Source organism: Leptidea sinapis, chromosome 6 (genome assembly GCF_905404315.1).
Source record: "Leptidea sinapis chromosome 6, ilLepSina1.1, whole genome shotgun sequence".
NCBI classification, from domain to species: Eukaryota; Metazoa; Arthropoda; class Insecta; order Lepidoptera; family Pieridae; genus Leptidea; species Leptidea sinapis.
The window spans coordinates 8,985,418-9,011,916 of record NC_066270.1 but is presented as its reverse complement, the minus strand read 5'-3'; the positions used below and the strand labels follow the sequence as shown (position 1 = coordinate 9,011,916).

Sequence of the window (26,499 nt, the reverse complement as noted above, 5' to 3'; positions counted from 1 at the left end):
TGTTGCAATGAGTTCCTTGCTACCTCTTCTCATTAAAACTCTACCTTTTCCGAAATAGTGATAATTGGTAAAAAGAAAAAAAACGAGTATTATCGACGCATATTGATTGACAATAGTTTTCTCCACTAGAGCCTATAAAATCTTAAAATTATGTGGAATATAAAATTTGTATGTTATCAATATTACTCATCAAAATCGTAAGTATCTATAGTAACACAGTTGAAAAGATTCTTATAATCTTAGTTTTCTGCTTAAAACCTTAAGTATATAAGGCCTAAATACCTTTTTGAAGATAAAGAAATCATGAAAGATGTCAAAAGTGGTTTGTATGAGCGGTTTTGCATTGGTAGTATTTACATCCTCTTTGGCAATGGACAGTTGGAGTGAAATATATTTTTATGTAGAATAAATTTTTCAGCAAGAAATTACATGCGACAATAAGAGAAAAAACCTATTATTTTAAGAAAGCATAGTTTGAGTAGTTTATGAACACTGAATCATAGATTATTATTCAATAGTAGGTATTTATTTTTATTGCGAAATAGGTCACAGACTAGAATCATTGCAAGTCGTGTGATAGTCTTAACAAATTTGTTTCGCGACCACCAGTCAATTGGCCAACACGATATTGCAGTTATTGATATTGAAATGGCAACCCATTACAAAATGTTATTTAATATATTTAATAATGTGCATTCCTTGCAGTTTTATAACAGCTATCGAGCTCTTGGGAAATCCAGCGGAGATGTATATGGCTGGCGCACAGTTTTGGATGATATGTTTTGCCTTTGTATTGGTTGTTCCTGTCACAAGTCAACTATTTCTACCTGTTTTCATGAGGCTACGGTTGACATCCTGTTATGAATACTTGGTAAATCTATATATTGAAATAACCGTTAATTACTACATGCATATGAATACATACAGTACATACACCAAAATAACATTTTTGTCTGTCTGTCTAATCTCTAAAATGCCTGGACCAATTTTGGCGTAACTTTTATTGGCAGGTAGCTTTGGTAGTAGATTATAATTTAGCCGTTTATTAAAAAAAAATAAAGTAATGTTGCAATTTTCTAGAAACTCTAAAAATAATTCATATGGCAAATCAACTTTTGCCAAGTTAGTATAAAATGAAATCAAATTGGGTCATAATAGCCTAAACACATGGTCGGATTTGGTGGGCGCCTCGCACCAATTGGTACGGCGTCGTACTCGGTATGGTCCGGATGGTATAAATAATAATTTGTGCGATGGATAATATGACATACCATCGAATATGGTCCGCTACGTCCCATCCAATGAATCTGTATTTATGTAATGTTCAAGAATTTAATGGATAACAATAAATTATATAAGAGACTGAGGATTTTTCTAGGATTTATTGCTCTGCAAGATTCTAAAGTAAAGTTTGAAGACTTAGCCCCATTATAGATAGTCTTTTTAGTCCCGTTAAAAACTAAAAACTTTTTTGATTTTTCGTTAAAGATGTCAAGTACAGCAACAATAAGGTTTACGTTTACTGCGATTTTTAATTAACTGTAGAAATCATATTCAAAGATGTCTGCGACTGATTTATTATACCAAAATTTAAATACTAATATTATTTATGAGAAAAGTGTCGAGACGCTCACCTAATATATCCTGCCCATTACAATGGAGTGTCGCTCAGGATTGAACCTAAAATACTAAGGCTGACATCCATAGAGCGGTGACTTATCTGAGTGTCATAAAACGCAAACGTGACTTTGTCTGTCTCAGCTCAAGCTCAGCAAAATTTCAGCTATAAAAACAAAATTAAAGATTTTGCTAAACTTACACTCGGCAAGTTTTACGTAAGTAAAGTCTGAGCGAAGTCTAAATGCGCTCTGATCTCAGCCGAAGTGGCGTATCCATTATGCATATCACTTTCAGACAAAAGATGTTAAATCTGAATTTCTCAGTAACTCAACTAATGTTTGCAACATGACTGCTTCACGAGAGTATATGGCACCGTATTGCACCTATCTAGCCCACATCCTCCCATAAAATAGTTATAATATACTTGTTTTTACCAAACTGTACGTCAATCCCCAAATTTAACCTATCTTTACTTTTTGAGAAGCCTTTAATTTGAGTCACTGTTGATCAGATTTGCATTCCCCTCAACACCAGGGGAAGTAGATCAACTACATACAGCGTGTCTATCCGTGTGTTTATGCAATGTCGCCATTGAAACACCACGCTGCATAAAATTTACCAGTGGGAGACTGCTTTGCACAGGATGCCGGCTAGAATCTAGATTATGGGTACCACAACAGCCTCTATTTCTGCAGTGAAGCAGTAATGTGTAAGCATAATTGTGTTTCGGTATGAAGGGCGCCGTATCTAATGAAATTACTGGGCAAATGACACTTAACATCTTATTTCTCAAGGTGACGAGTGCAATTGTAATGCCACTCAGAATTTTTGGGGTTTTTCAAGAATCTTGAGCGGCACTGCATTGTAATGGACAGGGCAATTACCATCAGCTGAACGTCCAGCTCGTCTCGTCCCTTATTTTAATAAAAAAATGTTTTGGTAAGTTGTTTCGATATTAATTTGATCGCTTTTTCAGGAATTACGCTTCTGCAAGTCCATGCGCGTTTATGCAAGTGTTTTGTACATGCTGCAAATGATACTGTACACGGCGGTGGCTGTGTATGCACCAGCTCTAGCGTTGTCCGACGGTAATTGAACAATATCATTATAATTCATCATCATCAGCCGGAAGACGTCCACTGCTGGACGAAGGCCTCCTCCAAAGATTTTGGAAGAGGAGATTTTACAGAGCTTCCTGAACGCTGCCCATCCGAGTTGGATTCGACGAGTGACCTCTTTCCCGAAATTGATTTAAAAAATATTTATTTATTGGAAAAAAATTACAAAGTTTTGCAATATCGCTAATATATCGAGGAGTACAAATATCCGAATGCATATAATCCGATGTCTCGTTACAACATAAGCATGCTGACCTTTCTAAGGATTGTGGGTATGCCCGCGCCCCGCGCCCTGGAAGTACAGACAACGGGAATGTACAAAAATTTACATTTATAAATTGCTTCATAAATAAGTATTTGCCCTGTACTTTTCCCGGGGCGTAAAAAGAATAGGGGAGTCCCAGGCCCATAGGTGTCGTAAGAGGCGACTAAGGGCTTTTTAGAAGTGGGAGAGTCACGCTGCCGTCTCTTGACGTCAGCACAATCGGGCCAGACTTGTCCGGGTTCATTACCACACTCGCACAGAATACCGGCGTGAAGTAGCGGCCTAGTGCCGCTATGTTTCGCATAGGTTAGTGTCGAGGACCGGTGGCCATTTCAACCCCCCCCCCCCCCCCCTCCATCCGAATATGACAGCGGTACTAAAAAAGATTTTACCCCAGGAGGGTACCGGCTCTACCAGAGTTGGAGAATCCCTCCCCGGGCACTCTAGCTCGGGCTGCCCTTCGTATTCTGGGGAGGGCACAGAACCGCGCAGGACCAAGGACAAACGAGGCAGTATCACCACGGCACCCCGCTCCACACTCAACGTGGACTTTTGCAATATCAGGGGAATTCACTCCAATTTAAACGCCGTCCACCACCACCTTGAGACGGCGCAGCCGGCCTTGTGTTTCCTTACTGAGACGCAGATATCTCGACCTAGCGATACGTCATATTTAACGTACCCCGCGTACAAAATTGAGCACAATTTTTTGCCTCATGCCGGGGTATGTGTGTACGTTAGGGAGGATATCTGCTGTCGCCGTCTCGGCAATTTTGAGGGTAGGAACCTGTCCACTCCCTGGCTCCGCGTAGATTTAGAGGACCGCGTCCGCATCTATGCGTATGTCTACAGGTCCCATAGTGGTAACGCAGAAACCGATCATCTCATGGGCTGCGTTCAAGCGGCAATTGACGACGTACTTGCACAGATCCCGTCCGCTGAAATAGTAGTCTTGAGTGATTTCAACGGGCACAATGCCGAATGGCTTGGATCACGTACCACATACTACGCAGGGTGGTGTGTGCATAATTTTGCATTGGCGTATGGTCTGTCCCAATTGGTTGAGTCGCCAACGCGGCTCCCGGATGTGGATAACCACATGCCGTCCTTATTGGATTTTCTGCTGACTACACATCCTGATGGTTACCAGGTCTTACGCCCCTCTCGGAACGTCCGATCATTGCCTGGTCAGGAGTGTAGTGCCTATCCGACGCCAACGTAGCAGACCACCAGCGACCCGCCGCGTTTGGCACTACAAGTCAGCAGATTGGGACAGGATGCGTTCCTTTTTTGCATCCTACCCTTGGGGCAGGGTTTGTTTCCCTTCGGATGATCCTAGTACCTGCACCGTTGCAGTAGCCGATGTGATACTACAGGGTATGGATATTTTTATACCAAACTCTGTAGTACCCATCGGTGGCAGATCACAGCCCTGGTTCGATGCGTCAGTTAAAGCAGCATCTGACTGCAAAAAACAGGCGTATCGAACTTGGGTTGCGGCGCTGGGCACAAAGGATCCGAACTGCACAGTTCTTAAGAGGAAATACAACCGTGCCTCCGGATTTTTTAAGCGGCAAATCGCCCGTGCAAAGTCAAAACACGTCGTCAAAATCGGCGAGCAGCTTTCCGGTTACCCGACCGGAACACGCAAGTTCTGGTCGTTGTTGAAAGCTGCTCTTGGTAACTTCAGCCAGCCGTCCATGCCGCCGTTGCACATGAGGAATGACACCCTGTCCCATACGGCAAAAGAGAAAGCCGATCTCTTGTGCACTCTTTTCGCCTCCAACTCGACTCTTGACGACAACGGAAAAACACCGCCGACCATCCAGCGGTGTCAGAGCTCTATGCCTGAAGTACAGTTCAGACAGAAAACTGTTAGGCGAGCTCTGTTTTCGTTGGACGTCAGGAAGTCGAGCGGGCCGGATGGCATTTCTCCAATCGTGCTTAGAACGTGTGCCCCTGAGTTGACGCCGGTGCTAACGCGTTTATTCCGGTACTCTTATTCTAAAGGCGTAGTCCCTGACTCATGGAAGTCTGCCCTTGTCCATCCGATCCAAAAAAAGGAGACAGTTCGGATCCGGCAAACTACAGGCCTATTGCTATTACCTCCCTGCTCTCCAAAATCATGGAGAGCATAATAAGCCGTCGGCTCTTGGTATAACTAGAGGGTAACCAGTTGATCAACGACCGACAATACGGGTTTCGCCATGGTCGGTCGGCAGGTGATCTTCTGGTATACCTGACACATAGATGGGCTGTGGCTATTGAAAGCAAGGGGGAAGGCCTGGCAGTTAGCCTGGATATAGCGAAGGCCTTTGATCGTGTATGGCACAAGGCGCTCCTCTCCAAACTTCCATCATTTGGGCTTCCCGAGAGCTTGTGCAAGTGGACCTCCAGCTTCCTCACTGGGCGTAGCATACAGGTCGTTGTCGACGGATATTGCTCGAACCCGAAGCCCGTGAATTCTGGAGTGCCCCAAGGCTGTGTGCTGTCTCTCACGCTGTTTCTTCTGCATATCAATGATATGTTGGACACCTCCAACATTCATTGCTATGCAGACGACAGCACTGGTGATGCCATATACACGGGCCATGCAGGTCTCTCTCGGGAAATCGTCGACCAGTGCCGGGAGAAACTTGTTTCTTCTATCGAGTCCTCTCTTGAGAAGGTCGCGGAATGGGGAATATTGAACCTTGTCCAATTTAACCCCCAGAAGACTCAAGTTTGCGCGTTTACCACTAAAAAAACCCCATTTGTCGTAAGGGATAAAAAAAACATAGGAGTGTTGTTATGAAATTCAGTACAACATTACAACACTCTTTTGGATGATGTAATGGTTATTAGAACATTGGGTGTTTTAATGTTGGCAATAAGCTAACTGTTTCAGAATCTTTAATAGAGGATTTAAAGCATGGGTTTAGATAAATAATATTTCATTACATCAAGAATTATTTCGTAAAATATGCTCCCTGTTGTTGTCATGAAATTGTTTCACAGCAGAACTGTCAAACCGTGTGTCAATAATTTATCTGATAGAAAATATGTCCATACAAAACAAATATTGGAAATTATAATAATTATGGGTCCCAAATAGAAATAAAAACTATTCTCTCAATTGGACTAAAGTGAACTCCATGAAGTAATTGCCATTAAAACCGTTCATTAGTTTACGAGTTCACTGGAAACAAACATCAGGACGCTGGAATTATATATATACTAGCTAACTCGACAGACGTTGTACTGCACATCATAAATAAAATACTGTTTTTTATGTATTTGTCAATAATTTTTCATAACATCAAGAATTATTTCGTAACGTATGCTCCTTGTGGTTATAATGAAATTGTTTCACAGCAGAACTGTCAAACCGTGCGTCCTTAAATTCTCTCACAGAAAATATGTCCATACAAAACAAATATTGGAAATAAAAATAATTATGGGTCCCAAATCGAAATAAAAAGGATCCTATCTCTCAAGTTGGACCTAACTGCACTCCATGAAGTAATCCCCATTTAAATCCGTTCATTAGTTTAGGAGTCCATCGCGGACAAACAACGTGTCACGTAGTTTATATATGATTAAGATTTACACAGTCCCTATATAAGAATACCAATATCCTAAGAATTTGTATTTGCCTGCCCGTCTGTTCAGTCTAATCTTCTAAACGACCTATATTAACGGGATTTATAGATAGCTCATGTTATAAGAATTAACATAGAAATAAAACGGTATGTACTTAAGGTGATTGATTACAAAAAGCCATACAGCCTACTTCAATATTAAAATATTAGTGATAAAATGCATTTATTTTATAACAAATTATTGTGAATTGTAAGTAATTTGATAATAAAATCATGTAATAAATGTATTTTCGTCTTACTTAGGGACACATTTAATTATTCCAAAAATGTAAATGTATTTGCAGCGGCTTAAAACCTCTTTATTTTTATAAAAAAAATGTATCACCGGTTAAATTGTAAAAGCTCTGTTTGCTCTCATATCATTTGCATTAAGTTACTAACTTAACTTTGTAGGGATAATACTAGCACTAGAGTACAATATTATTATGCATGTGTGTGTTATTGTTTCGGTTTATGGCCCTAAGAATGATCTAATAAGGCTTTCTTTACAAGCAAGTGTGTTGAAAATATTTGTTATTTACTTATTTAATAAATTCCGCCAACAAGTAAAATAAAAAAGAAAATTTTAACAAAAAACCCACCGACTTCAAAACCACTATTCCAAAACAATAGATATAATATGCACTAAAAAGTATTAAAATAATTGCGTATTTTTATACAATCTTATTCTAGTTACGATTATTGTTATTTTTGGAATCGGTGTCCTTCCGCCGCGATATGGTTGTATAATAATACGCAATTATTTATATACTTGTTAGTGCATATAATATCTATTGTATTGGAATTTTTTTGAAGAAGGTGTTTTTTTTTTAATTTTTTTTTTAGTTTTTGATTTTTAGTGAATTTGAAGTACACCGTTCTCCGTAATCAGAACCTAACCAAACTATCTTTGAAGTATATACTTTCCAATAAAAAAAAGAATAATCGAGATCAGTTGGCGTAATATTGAGTTTTTCGTAAATTTATCATCCACTTTGCTATACGTATGTACAGCAAATTTAAGACTTTTATGGTTTTCTCATGGATGTCAGATCTGGACCAAATTACAATGGGACCACACGGGAAGCACAAGCTTTCAAATAAAAAAAGTATTATCAAAATGGGTTCACCCAGTCGAAAGTTTTGAGTTAACAAACATAAAAAAAACATACCGACGAATTGAGAACCTCCTCCTGTTTTGAAGTTGGTTAAAAAACAATGACATTCATAATATCGTAAGTGATGCCTCAAATATAGGCGAAAATGATATGGTATTCAATTAAATTAAGCCACAAAATAAAAAAATAACTGTAATAAATTAAATATTGACGAACATAATCATAATATAAATTAACACAAAAATAGATCAAGGTCATCCCACTGTTGAAAGAACCGTTATTATATATTTTTTAAAATTGTGTATGTTACTGTAATGAATTTAATTTAAGAAGGCAAAGATGAAAGGTGATTTGAAGGTACATAATATTATAATTACTCTACGGCGCGTTACGAAACAAGTGTGTGTGCGGCAATTATTCATATATTTAAGTTCTATGTAATTATTTTAATAGGCTCGTAATAATTATGCAATATTAATTTCTCTTTAACTATGTCATACTTTAATAACTATCATTATCCAGTCTTTTTGATAACGTATTGTATTGCCGGACATTGAGTTAATTTCATGTTGTGTTTTATGTACGAGTGCTACTAATAGCCTAAAGTTTAGGCCCTAAACACATGACCGGATCTGGTACGACCGTGGGCGCCTTATACTAATTGGTCCGCCGTCGTACTCGGTATGATCTGGATGGTTATAATATAATCAGTAGTAAAATTTTATGCGATGGACAATGCGACATACCACCGAATATGGTCGGCCGGACCAAATCCGAACATGTGTTTAGGCTATTACTACAGACGGTTTAACTTGTTTGTAACACGAGTTGTGCCCAGCTGTAGTCAACTCGCTTAGTCTATGCTAAGCGTTTGTAGGAATAACACGCATGATTGCTGGGTTTTGTTTAAAATATGCTTTTTTGTGTATTGATATGCCGGTTTAAAAAAAATAATTTACAAAAAACAACCGACTTCAAAAACAATAGATATAATATGCACTAAAAAGTATGAAAAAAATTGCGTATTTTTATACAATCTAATTCTAGTTACGATTATTGTCATTTTTGGAATCGGTGTCCTTCCGCCGCGACTCGCTCTCGCCATCGCCTCCTCACAACTCAAGCACATCTCACCTATAACTATGTATGTAGTTACAAACCTATCTTGGATGACACCGACTCCAAAAATTACAATAAACGTAACTAGAATTAGATTAATTAATTAGATTGTATAAAAATACGCAATTATTTTTATACTTTTTAGTGCATATTATATCTATTGATTTGAAATAGTGTTTTTGAAGTCGGAGAAAACCATAACTTTTTATGATAATTTACGAATATCTCAATATCACGCCAACCGATTTACATAATTCTGTTTTTATGGGAAAGGACACTTCAAAGATAGTTTGGTGAGAGTTTGGTTAGGTTCTGATTACGGAATCCATGACAAAATAACGAAACTCTTCAATTCTTAGGATCAACGATACTCGGCCGAATCTTTTTTATGCTATCCGGATATTTAAGTCATCTACCATAACATTGTTATGGTCAAGTAATTGTCGTAGTCGGGTATGATGATCAATTCAGGGACTCCTTAACGACTTACAGTAAGAGTGCAATGTGTGGCAGAATTTCTAACTGTCTATTATCAAATTGCAAAGCGTTTACGTTCATTACTGCATTCAAAAATTTAGACTACTACTAGATATGTGTAGATACACATATTTAGGCAAATTGCTAGTAAGTGCATATCAAAATCACTAAATATCAAATAATAAAACAAAAATAACAAAAACACTATTTCAAAACAATAGATATAATATGCACTAAAAAGTATAAAAATAATTGCGTATTTTTATACAATCTAATTAATTATTCTAACTCTACTTACGATTATTGTAATTTTTGGAGTCGGTGTCATCCTAGATGGGTTTGTAACTACATACATAGTTATAGGTGAGATGTGCTTGAGTCGTGAGGAGGCAAGAGTCGAGAGTGGGTCGCGGCGAAAGGAGACCGATTCCAAAAATAACAATAATCGATAATCGAATAGATTAATTAATTAGATTGTAAATAACTCTGAAAACACAAGCTAATGTCAAGCTCAAGATTGCACGACAAGGCATCTCACTTTAAAAAAAAATAGTATCATTTGTAGTCAAAAAAGACTAAGGGTGAAATCTTTAGGGCGTACTTAGACTTTGCTCAGACTTTACTTACGTAAAACTCAGCTGAATGTAAGCTTAGCATAAACAAAGATAACGGTTTTATTGTCATTTGACAGCTGAAATTATGCAGAGCTTAAGCTAAGACAACAAGCGCTAAGGCGTTTCCCAAGAGAAGCGGTCGCGTATTAGGTTTGGTATAAATTAAATTTTTATATTTAAACCCCAACATTGAGGCATATCACTTAAAAATAACAAATAATTGAGTCAAGACTCGTCAAATATGTGTCCAGTAGTTATTTTATACGAGTAGGAATGAAGTTTTTTATGTAGTTAATCTGGTTAAAATGACTTTCTGATACCACATGTTGGGAATTTTTGGAGCGACCGCCCTCACTACTCAATATTTATTAATAAATTATAAATTAAATAATGAAAATTCACTTTTTTTTATGGAATAGGAGGGCAAACGAGCGTACGGGTCACCTGTTGTTAAGTGATCACCGCCGCCCATAATCTCTTGCGACGGAGCGTTGCCGGCCTTTAAGGAAGATGTACGCGCTTTTTTTGAAGGTACCCATGTCGTATCGTCCCGGAAACACCGCACAAGGAAGTTCATTTCACAGTGGAAGAAAGCTCCTTGAAAACCGCACTGTGGAAGACCGCCACACATCCAGATGGTGGGGATGATATCCTAACTTGTGGCGTGTCGTGCGAAGGTGGAATTCGGCGGCAGGAATCAGGTTAAACAGCTCTTCGGAACACTCCCCGTGATAAATGCGGTAGAAGACACACAATGAAGCATCATCTCTACGCAACACCAATTGATCCAGCCGTTCACTTTAAATTGTTTGATATTACATTGTGACGAAATTTTATTAAAAAAAAGAAGCCCGAAATCTCAATTTTGCGCCCGTTCGTCTCTAATCCAAGTCATTAATTTTAGAATTGGTGCTAATTTTTACCGTTTGATAAGAAGTGTTATTAAATCATTTTTTGAATAAATATATTTAAATCAGAATAACAAAGACATATAGACGTGCAAATATATTACTTATGCGCCATATACTGATGACATAATATAAAAGTTTGTAACCCACACAGAATACCAATTCATTTATAATGGGAACAACTGGTATCTACATTATCATTCGAACAATGTAATTGGACACAATAATCGTATCGTAAAAACTATGACCCAATCCAATTATTTTATAGATATTTCATAACTATTGCTACAGATTATGAAGACTATAATTAAAAATCACTTAGCATTTGGCACAAGCGTGGCATTGTCGTGTAGGCACAATTAATATAGTCTTGCAACCACGGACTAGTAAAAAAATAAGGACTCCGTGACACCTTACATAACAGTGTAGCACCAAAACAAAGCCGATTAACGTGTAAACACATAGCCCTACGCACACACTTACACTACTACAGGCCGATAGGCGGCCATTATGTAAATTGTCATCGTCTGTGACAGATCAGTTTGCGTCACAATAAAATATTTTAAAAATGCCGTCGTGCGTTGGGAAAAAGTGTAAGAATGATACTAAGTAAGTATTTGTGGCCATATATGATTATTTAAGGGAGAAAAAATTGTGTAACTAGTATCCCCCGTAACCGCACACTCACTAGCATAACGGTGCTTCACTTGCTAATATCACGGCGCGGAGTCCTTCTTTTTTTACTCGTCCGTGCTTGCAACGTGATATAATATAATGTACCTAGTAAAGTCAAAGAAAATATTTAGTGCTCAATACGTAGCTTCCTTTTGAATGACCTGCTCGAATTTTCGGTGCTTTGTGAACAGCTGGATCACTTGGCGTTCAAGTCAAATTAAATCAAAAATATTTGTATTACATACGTAAATATTACACTTGAAATATGTAATTTTTTTTCATTCGTTTCAAACTCTAAGGTTGCTCTTTTCAAAACAGATTAGGTATTACAAGTTCGTATTTTTAATGCAATTTACAAATCATTTCAATTACAAAATTAAAAATTATAAACAATTATAAACGTTGCGTAGAGACGTCGCTTTATTGTGTGTCTTCTACCGCATTTATTCCACCTTCGCATGACACGCCACAAATAAGGGTATGATCCCTACCATCTGGATGAATGGCGTTCCTCCACAGTGTGGTTCTTAAGAAACTTTATTTCACGTACAAACAAGCCGTGGAATGAGCTTAGTGCGGTATTTCCAGGACAATACGACGACGAAGCGCGTACACCTGTCTAAAAGGCCGGTAACGCTCCTGTGATTCCTCTGTGTTGCTAGAGAATGTTGGGCGGCGGTGATCACTTCATATCAGGTGTGCACGCTCGTTTGTCCTCTCTTCCATAAAAAAGAATTTATAAAATGTAAATATAGTTACAGATAAAGTATATCTGGGTCAATTTTTAAGGTTCTATTCTGAAATGATAAAAGGAGGCATTTTTGCGTGGGTTTTCAGAGTAAATCTAAATAAGAAGGTATCTAACATTATTTATACGTCTACACAGACTATGACAGCTGTGAAAAGATCGAAAAAATAGACTTTAAAACTAACCTCTATTTTGAACAATTCACGCACACTAACACAAAGTGTCATACAAATCGCGAGTGTAAGACGTAGCGTGTCACGCACACTAAACTAATATTCCTAACCTTCATTTGTCGGTTGTCAAACAGCAAGAGAATATAGATTTCTATGGGGTTTGCTGACTCTCGTTACGTCTGTCACGATTTTCTCTACTGAATGATTTTGCCCCTATTGTTATACGTCATTGAGAGCATACATTCAAAATGGCAAAGAGGATGTAAATACTACTTAAAAAGCGGCGGGACTGCCTTAGTAAAAATTGAAATTTAGTTTAGTATGAATCGTGCATAGATTTGACATAAGTTTTAAGTAGTAGTAATTACGGTATGGCGATTGGCGACGATGTATTATCCGACTAAGTTTGAAAGCGAACAGTTGCTTATAACGTAGTGGATTTCGGTCTGTCAATCTATCAATGACTGCACGTTTCATACAATCGATGGAATCGCATTTTTCTTAGAGAGTTTCGCTAGGCTGCAAAATGGATTGAAACCGTGGGGAAAACCCCTTTTTGAATGTTACACACTTTTTAAATGTAGAATATTTTAGCTGTTGTTAGAAATAGTATAACTCTGAAATCTCGCACCAAATAGGTTTTATTTTAACTTCCTTATCCCTTGTTACTTGATCATTGCGTGTGCTCGACCATGTTATCGTGTCTTCCTTTCACCACCTACTTATCCTGAGAATAACAAAGTTATACGAGAGTAATTTTATAATAAATAAATAACTGAGTTATTCTTCAGATAAAATTAAAATGGTGTCAAATTCTTTGTGTCAGCTGAGCGCACAGAGTACATTTTAACTGAGCGACCATTCATTGCGTACATTGATTGACAATTCAGAGAAAATATTATTAAACATGCAGTGTTTGTGATGAATATTATCGGACAGAAAGTGATAGTGAAGATTATAATTACATTATGAAACGTCCGAGGTGATTTGGAGAAAGAAATTAACATTTATGACGCAAGTTCAAAGTGACGATCTTAGACACTGGCCTGTATAAATACCACTGGACAGGCTGTTCCATATGTTTCACAGCAAATTTTTTGTGCCTATTTGAAGCACCACTCGCGAGCGTCCAGAGAACTAATTTTAACGTATAATACAAATGGCTGCGAAGGAACGTACAATACTCTGAAGTATTTTTGCATTTTGAATTAATTTCGTTTGTTTTCCGTGTTACTTATACTTCAAGAATCAACGTAGTAAAGTACACATTTTTTTTTGTAAATAGTTTCCCACCATCTATCGATATTTGCTGAGGTTGGCATCACTAGTTTTAGTTCCGCAGACTCTCGCTACATGACCAACAGCGCCAAAATGGCGAATATCAAACAGGCACAAAAGCACTTTAACAGCCGCCAGTCCAGTGGTATATAGTAGAGGTCAGTGAGCTTAGATCACTTATACGTCTAGACAGTCTATGACAGTTGTGAAAACGTCGAAAAAATTGAGTTTAGAACTAACCTCTATGTCTCTCAAAACACACACGTGTATGAAGTGAAACTTTGTAATGATAAATAAGTCATTGTTATAAATAAATAAATTTTAAATTTTCTTTCTACAAGTATCTTAATTAATTTTAGATTTACTAATTTGAAACTTTTAATGATATATTAGTTATTTTTATTAATAAATTTAAATTTTCTTTATATATTTTAATTATTTCTATATTTATTTTTCATTAATGAGTTCTTAGTTTTGTTTTAGTGACTGGGCTGAATACATATCTGGCGGTTACGTTGGTCTACGTAGTATGCATTTTTTACGCGTCTCAAGTAAGTACAGAAAAAAGAAAAAACAAAATTTTTATAACACGTGACCGTATTTTGGCTTTTAACATGTTTAGTTAGTTCTGTAGATGTTCATTTTATGACAATTCTGTTCCTGTTCCAACCACATGTTATATTTGCCTTAGTGGCGTGTTGAACTTAGAGTTGCCAACCTTACTATATAATATAGTATACTACTGTATTAGAGACCCGACTACTATATTTACAGCAAGCTCTCAGCCATGCTTTATAATAGGGTAAACAAGGAAATATGTATCCATTCAAAACAACTTTATGAATGTAAAACAATGCTAGTAAGTTGGATAAATTCACTCACTCATACAGAAACTGAAGAACTTTTAACACAATCATATTAATTTAACAGTAACATCAAACATTTCATTATAGACATACTTATACAAGATTCATTCATTTGATCACAAACACACATTGACTCACACACACTTTATAATACCTCTCACACCTTACTTATCACTCACAACACACCCAATGCACACACCTTACACACCTTATTTCTTACTATACATACTTTTTAGATATACTTCTTAGTAGTTAGAGTTTGATTGTCTGTAAATCTATGGAAGAGTCTTCTAACACTGGCGCTATAGTGCTTAAAAGGAGGCTCCAATCATGAATATTGATTTATGTACATATTTGCTAAAAAAAATAAACATTTTGTATTTGTATTTTGTATATTTCTAAAAGAAGTATACAGCAGGTGAAACTACCATATTTCTATCTCTTCCACAAAAGCCATTAACGAAGAGTTGAAGTTGAATATTTTTTATTTCTAAAATGAATAACATTGGAAATTATAATAATGGTACCTACTACTCACGGACTAGTAAAAAAAGAAAGACTCCACGCCGTGATATAAGCAAGTGAAGCACCTTTATGCTAGTGTGTGTGAAGTTACGGGGTATACCAGTTACACAATTTTTTCTCCCTTAAATAATCATATATCCACAAATACTTTTATATTATTGTTTTTACACTTTTTCACAACGCGCGACGGCATTTTTTAAATAATTTATTGCAACGCAAACTGATCTGTCACAGACGCTGGTAAATCTCATAATGACGGCCGATCGGCTTGTATTAGTGCCTCACTGTAATGTAAGGTGGCACGGAGTCCTTATTTTTTTACTCGTCCGTGCTACTACTATACAACTACAGTTGAAGAATGGCGACTATAAGTAATAATTTCACAAATATTTTAAAAATAAAATCATTTCTTCTCTCAATTCGGGCAACATCCGCCTATATTTTCTGATAAGTAACAAATGGCAAGATAGAGCCAGTCCAAAATTAATGAAAGCTGAGCTGCATAATTGAATTTTGTAATTTAAATTTAAACTGCAAAAATAGCTACGCGGAATTATTTAAAAATAAAAATTTAATAAATAAAGAGGTAAAGTATCAAAAATATTCTTTTAATAAATATAGTAGGTACCTATTTTGTAACCTACTATATTTTTTTTCTTTCGCTATCTATTTTTTTTAACTACTTATTTTTGACGGCCAAAGAGTTGGCAACCCTAGTTGTGCTATGATGGAATTTGGAAATTGAATGGAATCAAGTCAAGTAGCTCTACGGAACACTCCCAGTAATAGATACGAATAATTCGTCAATCCGATGTTTGCTAATTGTATGTTGGTCAAGCGGCGGGATATAATTATTATATTACAAACGCTTCTACTGTTAAGGTGATTAAGAGTGAACTTCGCGTTTAATTCTCAGTTAATTTTCTATATATTTTTTTTTGTTCATTGCTATCTCCATAGAGTAAAAATAAAAAAGATAGACGCGCGGCGTATTATAAATATTATTTTGATATGAAACAATTTTTTTAGTATTTTTATATGTATACCGAAAAGTTATTAACTTTATCATCATCATCATCAGCCGGAAGACGTCCACTGCTGGACAAAGGCCTCCCCCAAAGATTTCCACGACGATTGGTCCTGCGCTGCCCGCATCCTACGTATTCAGGCGATTTTGGCCATATCGTGAGTCCATTCTACCAAAACCAAGTCTTCCGGTATGTGGTCGCCATTCGAGGACTTTTCTGCCCCAGCGGCCATCTGTCCGTCGAACTATGTGCCCTGCCCACTGCCACTTAAGTGTCGCAATAATTTCGGCTATGTCGGTGAATTTGGCTCTCCTACTACTTTATATTGCATACTAAATTAAATTCAATATGTTTAATTTATCCTAAGCTGACTGTGTATATTATTATATTTTTATTTAAGGGTGGTATGAAAGCAGTTATTATGACGGACTCGTTTCAAACGGCTGTATTACTCGGGTCATTAGCAACAATCCTTGCATTGGGCGCCGCCCAAGTAGGTGGGTTCGATGCAGTCTGGGACAACGCTAGAAAAACAGATCGACTGCACTTCTTCAAGTAAGTATAGCACATAGTACAATATAAGTAACAATAATGGTTTAAGCTTACTCATCACTTAATCAGCACCTTTTCATAAACGGTGTAACGGAAAGGCCTAAGTGCAGAACTGCAGAGGTGAGAGGATGTCTGGCTGAGGATGAAATGATCACTCAGGTAAATTCAATTTTAAATTAAAATATTTTTATTCAAAATAGGATTTCAAATCCCTTCTTGAAAGGTCTAAAACTACCTTCCATTCAAAATAGAGTGCCTCAGACCTGAGAAGAACGGACGCTAGAAACTCACTGGGCCCTTTTTTTATAAAAATACTAGCCGACCCAACGTCGTATATATAACGCCATATAACATATTAAAAAAAAAAAACAATTATTAAAATTTTGATGCAACCGATTCTCAGACCTACCAAATATATTATCGTACTACAATTATTGTATTCGATTGCCATCTTGCAATCCTATATCGGTTTGGTGGATGGAACAGAATAATATAAAAATCGTGATATAAAAATAGTTGTAGATTGTAGAAAGGCGAAAATTTAAATTTGTATGTATTTTTCAATACTGAATCACAATAAAATAAAAATAAAAAGAATTGTCAAAAAAATAATAAAATAATTTTTGGGGTGGCCTACCCTTAACATTTAGGGGGATGAAAATTAGCCGATTCTCAGACCTACTAAATATGCATATAAAATTTGGTAAAAATAATTTCGCATGAATTGCTTTATTTATCAGTATAAAAGTACTAGCATTTATGTAGTTAAATAAAGTATTCATTTATTGCGTTATCGTACACAAAAATGACAATTTATGGTACATAATTATATTTTTTTAATAAATTTATTTTATTATATATAGTTTATAATCATAAAAGACTCAAGTCCCTCTGTCTTACGAATTTTCAATCAGGTCACCTGACGCGAGTTTATCATTTTATACCCATCCCAAGAAAAGTGCTCACCGCCGCTAAAGAAGTTTTGGCTTCAAAAAGGAATGGCTCTGTTGACCTATATCTTATACTAATCTGCATATTATTTAAAATCTAAACGATCGCCACCAGAGTATTGATTTTGAATGTCTTCAGCAGTAACTCGTGTGAAATATTATATTACGGATTGAAAAAGGCCAAAACAGAATACCGGGTTAGTTTCATTTGCTGTTTCTTCTCTTTCAGTGCGTCATTAGTTCGGTGTTATTAAAACGAATTGTATAGGAATCACTTTTAAGTAGTAATTCCACCTTCACACGACACGCCACAAGTTAATATATCATCCCCACCATCTGGATGTGTGGCGGTCCTCCACAGTGCGGTTTTCAAGGAGCTTTCTTCCTCGTACTACGAAGCTGTGGAATGAGCTTCCTTGTGCGGTGTTTCCGGGACAATACGACTTGGGTACATTCAAAAAAAGCGCGTACACCTTCCTTAAAGGCCGGCAACGCTCTTGTGATTCCTACGTGTTGCAAGAGAATGTGGGCGGCGGTGATCACTTAACACCAGGTGACCCGTACGCTCGTTTGTCCTCCTATTCCATAAAAAAAAAACATTTTTAAGTAAATAAATTATTTGTACCTATGACTTTTATTAGTTTATTGGGCGTGACCGCTACTACTTCGGCAGCTTCGACTTAAATCTATTAAATATATTAATAAATTTGGAGCCGTTTCCCCTTCGGTTATACTGCGTAAACGACTGAACCAATCGGAATAATACTTATACCAAAAGATGCAGCATTTTTCGGAGAATACTTTAGTATATAATTTATGGTGATTACTTATCCGGAACTTATATTTTTCACTCAGAAATACCTATACATTCGTAATACAAATAATTCAATAAAATTAGATTACATATGACAATTCAAACAATGAGCGGGCGCGGGCATTTAATTTACTCCTATTTGCAAAATAATATTTGCCGATTCGTGTACTAGTGTAAAAATGCTACATATCTTTGTTAGTCTGTATAAATACAACCCGGAAAACGATAATATATTGTTAAGTTACAATTTATATATAAAGAAAGTACCTATGTGAGTTACTTCTTTTATTTTTTTTGAAAAGTCAGCCTTTTTTCATACAATTTTATTTTCCAGCAATAAGAAATAGATCTGTCCTGTTAATTTTAAATGATATTTGCCTTAGATAATTTATACGTATAGGTAGAGACCTCTTGCTACTAGACAATCGATGAAAACAGGCCAGGTTTATTACTTTAGTGTGCGTGACAAGCTACCTCTTACACTCGCGATTTGTATATCATCTTGTGTTAGTGTGCGTGCATTGCTCAAAATAGATATTAACAGACAACCTTAAATTTTTTTTTCAACGTTTTCACAGCTGTCCATTTAGACGTATAACGACCGTATTCAATAACGTATCTCTAGTTACGGATACATTGGTGTCACCGTTTCATGACAAGATCATATCTATCCATAGTTATATCTAATATAGTTATAGTCCAATGCTTTATGTCTATAGGTTATTGAAATGTAAGTAAGCGTAAAAGGATAGATTTGTCTACCTGTAGTAAGTTAAACTAAGGGTAGATCGGTTTTTGAAAACGGCCGTTAATGATCAAATATATTTGCAATTCGTTGTCTTATTATAATCATTTGTTTTTTTATTTTTGTAAAGACTATGTATCGTTTACTACTCGGCTGTATTGAGGTCATAGTTATTTATGCAACTGTTTTGTAATAAGGGGTATTAAAACACGAATGTGGATTCGGCTGCGCCTCGTGTGATAATAGTATCTCATGAGTGTTTTAATACCTAATTATCAACGCATACAATATTTTATCTACACCCAGAATATGAATCCTCTAAAAGATTCTGGAACAGTTAGCTTACTGCTAACATTTAACATATTATTTCATTTGTGTAATTTGCATTGTAAAAAAAAAGTCAAAATTATATTTTTATTAGTTAACTTTTACATGTATGAATAACTCTTAAGTATAATGTAATTTTGTTTGTCATAAGTAAAGGTTAAAGAGCGGTGACTCCCAACACAGCGATAAGCTTAACGGGAGACACCTGCCCCTAGTTTTTAAGTACTTTTTGTTAAAGAAATAAACAATTTATTATTATTATTTATTATTATTAAAACACCAGTCCTAGTAGTAACCTAATATCATTCATTACTGATTATAATATACAAATAAACTAAGTATTAATGTATCAATTATTTATTTTAGTATAGTAATTTACATTTTGTATTGTGCAATAATTAAAATACACTCGAATATTCAGCGTTTAAAATGATTCGCTCATTTTTTGTAAACAAAACAATAAAAATATCGAAGAAAAATGGCGGGGATTCGAATAACCTCCTTTTTTTTATGGCGCGCGATGTCCTGTAGTGTGGAACGCGCATAGGTAAACGAAAATGTTCTTTTTTTGAAATTCATACAGATACCACGCATCGAGCAATAAGAATGTGGCTGTCTGTTGAAACTCTTTGCGCATGAAGGGATCGAAAAAAAAACATAGGAGTGTTGTTATGAAATTCAGTACAACATTACAACACTCGTTTGGATGATGTAATGGAACTAGAACATTGGGTGTTTTAATGTTGGCAATAAGCTAACTGTTTCAGAATCTTTAATAGAGGACTTAAAGCATTGGTGTAGATAAAAGTATAAACAGCACCATCAAAGAAAACGCAAACTAACAACTATGATTATTTTTAGAATGGACCCGGACCCCACCGTGCGTCACTCCTTCTGGTCAGTGGTTGTAGGTGGGACCATGTACTGGATCAGCATGTTCTGTGCCAACCAGGCCTCCATACAGAAGTATCTGTCAGTAGAGAGGTTGAGCCAAGCTCGCGTCGCGCTCTGGATCGCCGCCGTCGGTCTGATCGGCGTCTACTCCGTCAATTTCATCACCGGTGCCGTACTTGCAGCGCATTATCAAGGCTGCGATCCTATCGAGGTATTTATCTCAAATACAAAATATTTAGACCAAGGGAAAGCGTTATGAGGCGCCGTTTGCAGTGCCTGATTACCCACGAGCAAGAGTAGCGATTGCTAGGGGCCCCACGTGAAAGGGGATCCGCATATTCAAACCCAATCTCTTTCAATCAATCTCTGCCTAAAGTGAGTTTTGAGTTTGAGTGAAACTTATTAAGATGTGGTATATTCAAATTACTCGGTAACTGAATATTTCCAATATAAATAAAGGGGCACAGGGCCCATTGAAAAAACTAGCTACGGGCCCCGCGCTTGCCTAATCCGGCGCAGCCTAGATGTGTAGCGTTTATACACAGTTCGATTTTCAAGGAACTATCTTCGACGTAAAACCAAATTGAGGAATGAACTACCGGGTTGTTATGTATCCGGTCACGCTCCTGTGATGCCTCCGGTGTTGCAAAAGCGGCGCGATCACCAACCTTCAGATGATCTGTACGCTGTTTTGAACTCGAAACGTCCATGCGGACATTATAGATTTACTTGAAGCTACTCAATTTGTTTCAAATTTAATTCAATATTTTACATGACATGCCTGTATTATATTTTGATAGATTGGTTATATTTATCACGGAGTCAGAGAATTTGTTCGGGTTGCTTCCAGCTTCCCAATTTCAATTTCACGTCAAAATCTGAAATTCCCCCCGGATCATATTCTGGCATTCTACAGCCGCGCGTTTTGTGCAGAACTTCTTGCCTCGTATAGCGTTCTCTTGTACTCAATTACCGTTTGTAGTATATTATCGAATCCATACGACTTACGAACCTTCAAGACTAAAGCATACTCCAACTTAGATATACCAGTGGGAGGCACCTTTGCACAGGATGCCGGCTAGATTATGGGTACTACAACGGCGCCTATTTCTGCCGTGAAGCAGTGTAAGTATTACTTACTGTATTTCGATCTGAAGGGTGCCGTAGCTAATGAGATTACTGGGCAAATGAGACTTAACATCTTATGTCTCAAGGTGACGAGCGCAGCTGTAGTGTCATTCAGAATTTTTGGGGTTTCAAGAATCCTGAGCGGCACTCCATTGTAATGGGCAGGGCGTATCAATTACCATCAGCTGAACGTCCTGCTCGTCTTGCCCCTTATTATCTAATAATTATATTTTCCAGCAATAAATGACTTACCTGATGAATCTTGAATGCTTCATTTTAGGCTGGTCTCATAAACGCCTCCGACCGCCTCCTCCCACTGTATGTTGTTAGAGAATTTGGACAATACCGAGGAGTTCCTGGCTTCTTCGTCGCAGGCATCTTCGCTGCCAGTCTTGGGTATGATCGTAATACACACACAAGGCTGAAATCTAAACAGCGCACTTAGACTTTACATAGGTACGTAAAACTTAGCTGAGTGTAAGGCATAAAAAAGGCATATAAGGCATTTATTTTCTCAAAATTGATTCCTTTAGAATTCTATTTGATGTCATTTCTAATATATTCATAATTCAGCTTTTTTTTTTTGCGCTCTTTTCAATTATTTTATTTTTATTTATTTATACTATTAATCATTTACAGAATGAATCTTAAAAGCTAACATAGTCCCGCAAAACTGTTTGGACAGTTTGTCTGCAGGATCAAGTCTCTTGTAATAGATTAATGCTTATTAGAACTTAAAAATATACAATATTGTACAGTCATTTCTATCTCTATAAAACAAAGTCCCACGCTGTCCGATCACTTAGATATTCAGCTGTGGAGTATTAGGATTTACGACAAAGCAATTTTTTAATAAAACACTAGCTGACCCAGCAAACGTTGCATTGCCGATATTAAAATCGCGATACAAAAGTAACTGTTGATCGTAGATGGGTGAAAATTTGAAGTTGTATGTATTTTTTAATGCTGACTCATAATCAAACAAATTGAAAAAAAAAAATGTCAAAAAAAATTAAAAAACAAAATTTCGTGTGGACAAATTAACATTTAGGGAGATGAAAAATAGATGTTGTCTGATTCTCAGACCTACCCAATATGCACTCAAAATTTCATGAGAAGCAGTCAAGCCGTTTCGGAAGAGTTCAAAGTTTAACACCATGACACGAGAATTTTATATATTAGAAAGAATTTAAATTTAATCTTAGCGTAATCCTTAATTTCGTTTTTATAGTCATTTGACAGCTGAAATTATACTCAGCTTAAGCTAAGACAGTCCAATGCAAAAGTCAAGTTCGCGTTTATCACACTCAGCTAAGTTTTACGTAAGTAAAGTCTGAGCAAAGTCTTAGTACGCTTTATAGATCTAAGTATTATTTACGTTATATTTTGTTTGAACACACCATTGCACTTTTTTTACAGAAATTACAATCCAGAGCGTATGAAGTCACTGTAATAACTGAATCGGATTCCTTGTTAGACCTAGAATTAAAGTAATAACCAGAAATGACCAGCCAACATACCGGTTCCAATTTGAGGATCGCGTCCCACAAATTAGGATCTCAATTTATACATCATTTAGTATTTATCTACAATCGACGACAGAGTTAGAGGTTTTATTACATGAACACATTTCGCAACGATAATATTGATTAACATTTAAAATACTTGCAAATTTATTTCAAAATTAATAATGATGCCATTGTTTGTTTAACAGGACAGTTGCATCAGCGCTAAATTCATTAGCCGCTGTCGCATGTCAAGATTTAGCAAATGGACTTTTAGGTTGGACATTGCCTGAAGATAAAGGAGCTATTGTAAGTAAATGCTATTTTTGTGTTAAAACCAGTTTCCACTACACCGATCTGTGTACGAAAATTGAGCTGAGATCTTTATTTTAATGAAAATAAGGGACGAGACGAGCAGGACGTTCATCTGATGGTAATTGATACGCCCTGCCCATTAAAATGCAGTGCTATATTCTGAGCGGCACTACAACTGCGCTCGTCACCTTGAGACATAAGATGTTAAGTCTCATTTGCCCAGTAATATCATTAACTCTTCAGACCGAAACATAATAATGCTTACACATTACTGCTTCACAGCAGAAATAGGCGCCGTTGTGGTACCCATAATCTAGCCGGCATCTTGTGCATAGGTGCCTCCCACTGGTTAAATTTAAAGAATAAATTCGCCGTACCTGACCTTTTTTTCAATTAGGTACTGTCAGGCGGTTTTTATTTACAATGAAGCTAAATGTATCCATCTTTAGTCAACGCGTCACCTACGTTTGGTGTCGACACAGAGGTCATGTAATATCGCAACAGTTGGCTCGAGTTCAGGACCATATAGATTACTTATTTCAAATTTTTAAACAGAATCCTCATACAAATTAAATTTAAAACTAAAATTATGAACGATGCGGGGCTCCAACTGCGACCCTGAGCTCTCCCTCTGAGCGCTGTTACCAACTGAGCGAACTTCTTAGTGAGTGTAATCGATTGATAATGTAAACAGATCGATTTAAAACTCTTTTTATTGAAAAGAGCGCAAAAAAAGAATGCTGGGAGAGTTTCTTGCGCCGTTTCTTCTCTCTCTCCATTTGTTTCTGAAGCGGTAGTAGTATCTAATAGTTATTAGAAATGACATCAAAAAGAATTCTAAAGGATCAATTTTGATAAAATAAATGCCTTTTATGCCTTTATTAACTCAATTCATTTCAACTGTCAGATTACCACGTAAACAAAAACTAGGTGAATAAATTCCCGGGGACCTACCCCTATTTTTAACCGACTTCAAAAAGGAGGAGGTTCTCAATTCGATCGGTATTTGTTTTACAGTTTGGCCCAGTTTTTTTCATTTTATGAACATTTTAATGAAAATTTTTGTTTCCGTGGATGATGTAATTGTAGTTTGTGTACAGTTTTTTTAGGAGTTCTCATTCAGGTTGATTATATATTATTATTATTAACTGACACAAAGGTAAAAAATAAAAAAAAACTTAGATTAAAAAAACCGACTTCAAAAATAAAAATGTATAATATAACTTTAAAAAAAATATTTAATACACATCTTATGCAAAACTTTACCTACCTTTAATATTAATAAAATAGGTATTATTTATATATTATGCTACCTATTGATAGGTTTTAAGACGGTGCCAAGCCAAATGTAATAGTAGGCATTTACACTCGCATCTCCGTATCTCATAACAATTATTAAATCATGTTTCAGATTGCGAAATGGGTTTGCTTGGCTTGTGGGGCCATATCGTTTGCTCTAGTGTTCTTGGTAGAGCGACTTGGCCCAGTTCTACAACTGGCGTTATCGTTCAACGGCATGACTGGAGGTGTTTCATTGGGGCTCTTCAGTCTAGGAATGCTGTTCCCTTGGGCCAACTCCAAGGTTAGTATCAGTCATGGTGGGAGGATGTAGCCGTTTGCATGTTATAGTCACGTATTGCGGTCCAATTTGACAGGAGACTAATGGACACTAAATAAAGTATACTATGTTTATGGTTGTAATAGATTGATATGGAAGAGCGGTGTCTTCTGTCATAGGTGTTACTCCCATAACAGAAAATCATAGGTTGGTACCATTTTTGTTACTACTATAAATATTTTTCCTTTTTAAATGACTGAAGTCTTAAACATTATTGGAATAGTAGAAGAGTCCCTGAGAGAAGTGTAGCACATTCAAGGAAATTACACTTCACAAGCTACTTACTGCTTTTAAAAGCGATTTCTATTGATTAGATATTATAGAATCTATAAAGATCGGTCATTATAACTTTACTCCATACATCCATAATATTGATTTTTGCGATTTCAGTAACCGACCTATAATAATGTTTTGGTGATCTCTCTTATTTATCGTTTCGTGGTTGGACGTGTGTAGTACGGATGCACTAGGAATACATTTGGTGGTGCTAGTTTTTGACGTTGAATAAGTGATTATAAATCCTATTTTAAATAAAAATATTTGAATTTGAATCCATTTATGGAATTATTATAGGTATTGTAGCGTGGTATTTGTATGAATTATACACATTAGCGTTTTCTACACTATAATATGGATTCGGACACGGCACAGAAAAAACTAGTTTTCTGTTCTATGGATTCGGATAATATTATGGACCTGACAGAGGTTTTTATTATTTTATGAATAAGTAAAACATTATATATATATTAGTTTTTTATTCTTTCGGATATTATGCTGATGCTGCATCGTGGTTCCATATAATTACACATTTGCTCTTTATTATTCGCTTTCCTCTGGTTTGCTTACAGGGTGCCACGGCGGGTGGGGTGTTTGGATTATTGGTGGTGGTGGCGGCCGGGGGAGGAGCACAGGTCGCTCAGCTCCCCTTGCCCAGACTGCCGGCTTCCATCGACTCGTGCCCAGCTTCCTACAATCTCACATCTGACATATCAGCTATATCAAGGTAAAACAACAGAGTGGGGATGGATACTTACGTGTAAAACCACAGAGCAGATATGGATACTTACGTGTAAAACAACAGAGTAGAGAGGTATACATACGTGTAACACCACAGAGCAGGTATGGATACTTACGTGTAAAACCACAGAGTAGAGAGGGATACTTACGTGTAAAACCACAGAATAGGGATGGATACTTACGTATAAAACCACAGAGTAGAGATGGATACTTACGTGCAAAACCACAGAATAGGGATGGATACTTACGTGTAAAACCACAGAATAGGGATGGATACTTACGTGTAAAACCACAGAGTAGGGATGGATACTTACGTGTAAAACCACAGAGTAGAGATGGATACTTACGTGCAAAACCACAGAATAGAGAGGGATACTTACGTATAAAACCACAGAATAGGGATGGATACTTACGTATAAAACCACAGAGTAGAGATGGATACTTACGTGCAAAACCACAGAATAGGGATGGATACTTACGTG

General features: G+C 36.6%; 1 protein-coding gene across 1 annotated transcript in view; it reads left to right on the top strand.

Moving 5' to 3' along the window:
* The window catches only part of LOC126964993 (sodium-coupled monocarboxylate transporter 1-like), a 48,096-nt gene that overhangs the window by 13,304 nt on the left and 8,293 nt on the right, over positions 1-26,499 (top strand). Inside the window, exons 3-11 of the mRNA XM_050808385.1 lie at positions 706-871; positions 2,597-2,708; positions 14,217-14,284; positions 16,553-16,707; positions 20,402-20,645; positions 21,843-21,958; positions 23,277-23,376; positions 24,794-24,964; positions 25,849-26,003. Of these exons, the coding sequence (XP_050664342.1) occupies positions 706-871; positions 2,597-2,708; positions 14,217-14,284; positions 16,553-16,707; positions 20,402-20,645; positions 21,843-21,958; positions 23,277-23,376; positions 24,794-24,964; positions 25,849-26,003 (1,287 nt within the window). The remainder of the gene's footprint in view (positions 1-705; positions 872-2,596; positions 2,709-14,216; positions 14,285-16,552; positions 16,708-20,401; positions 20,646-21,842; positions 21,959-23,276; positions 23,377-24,793; positions 24,965-25,848; positions 26,004-26,499) is intronic.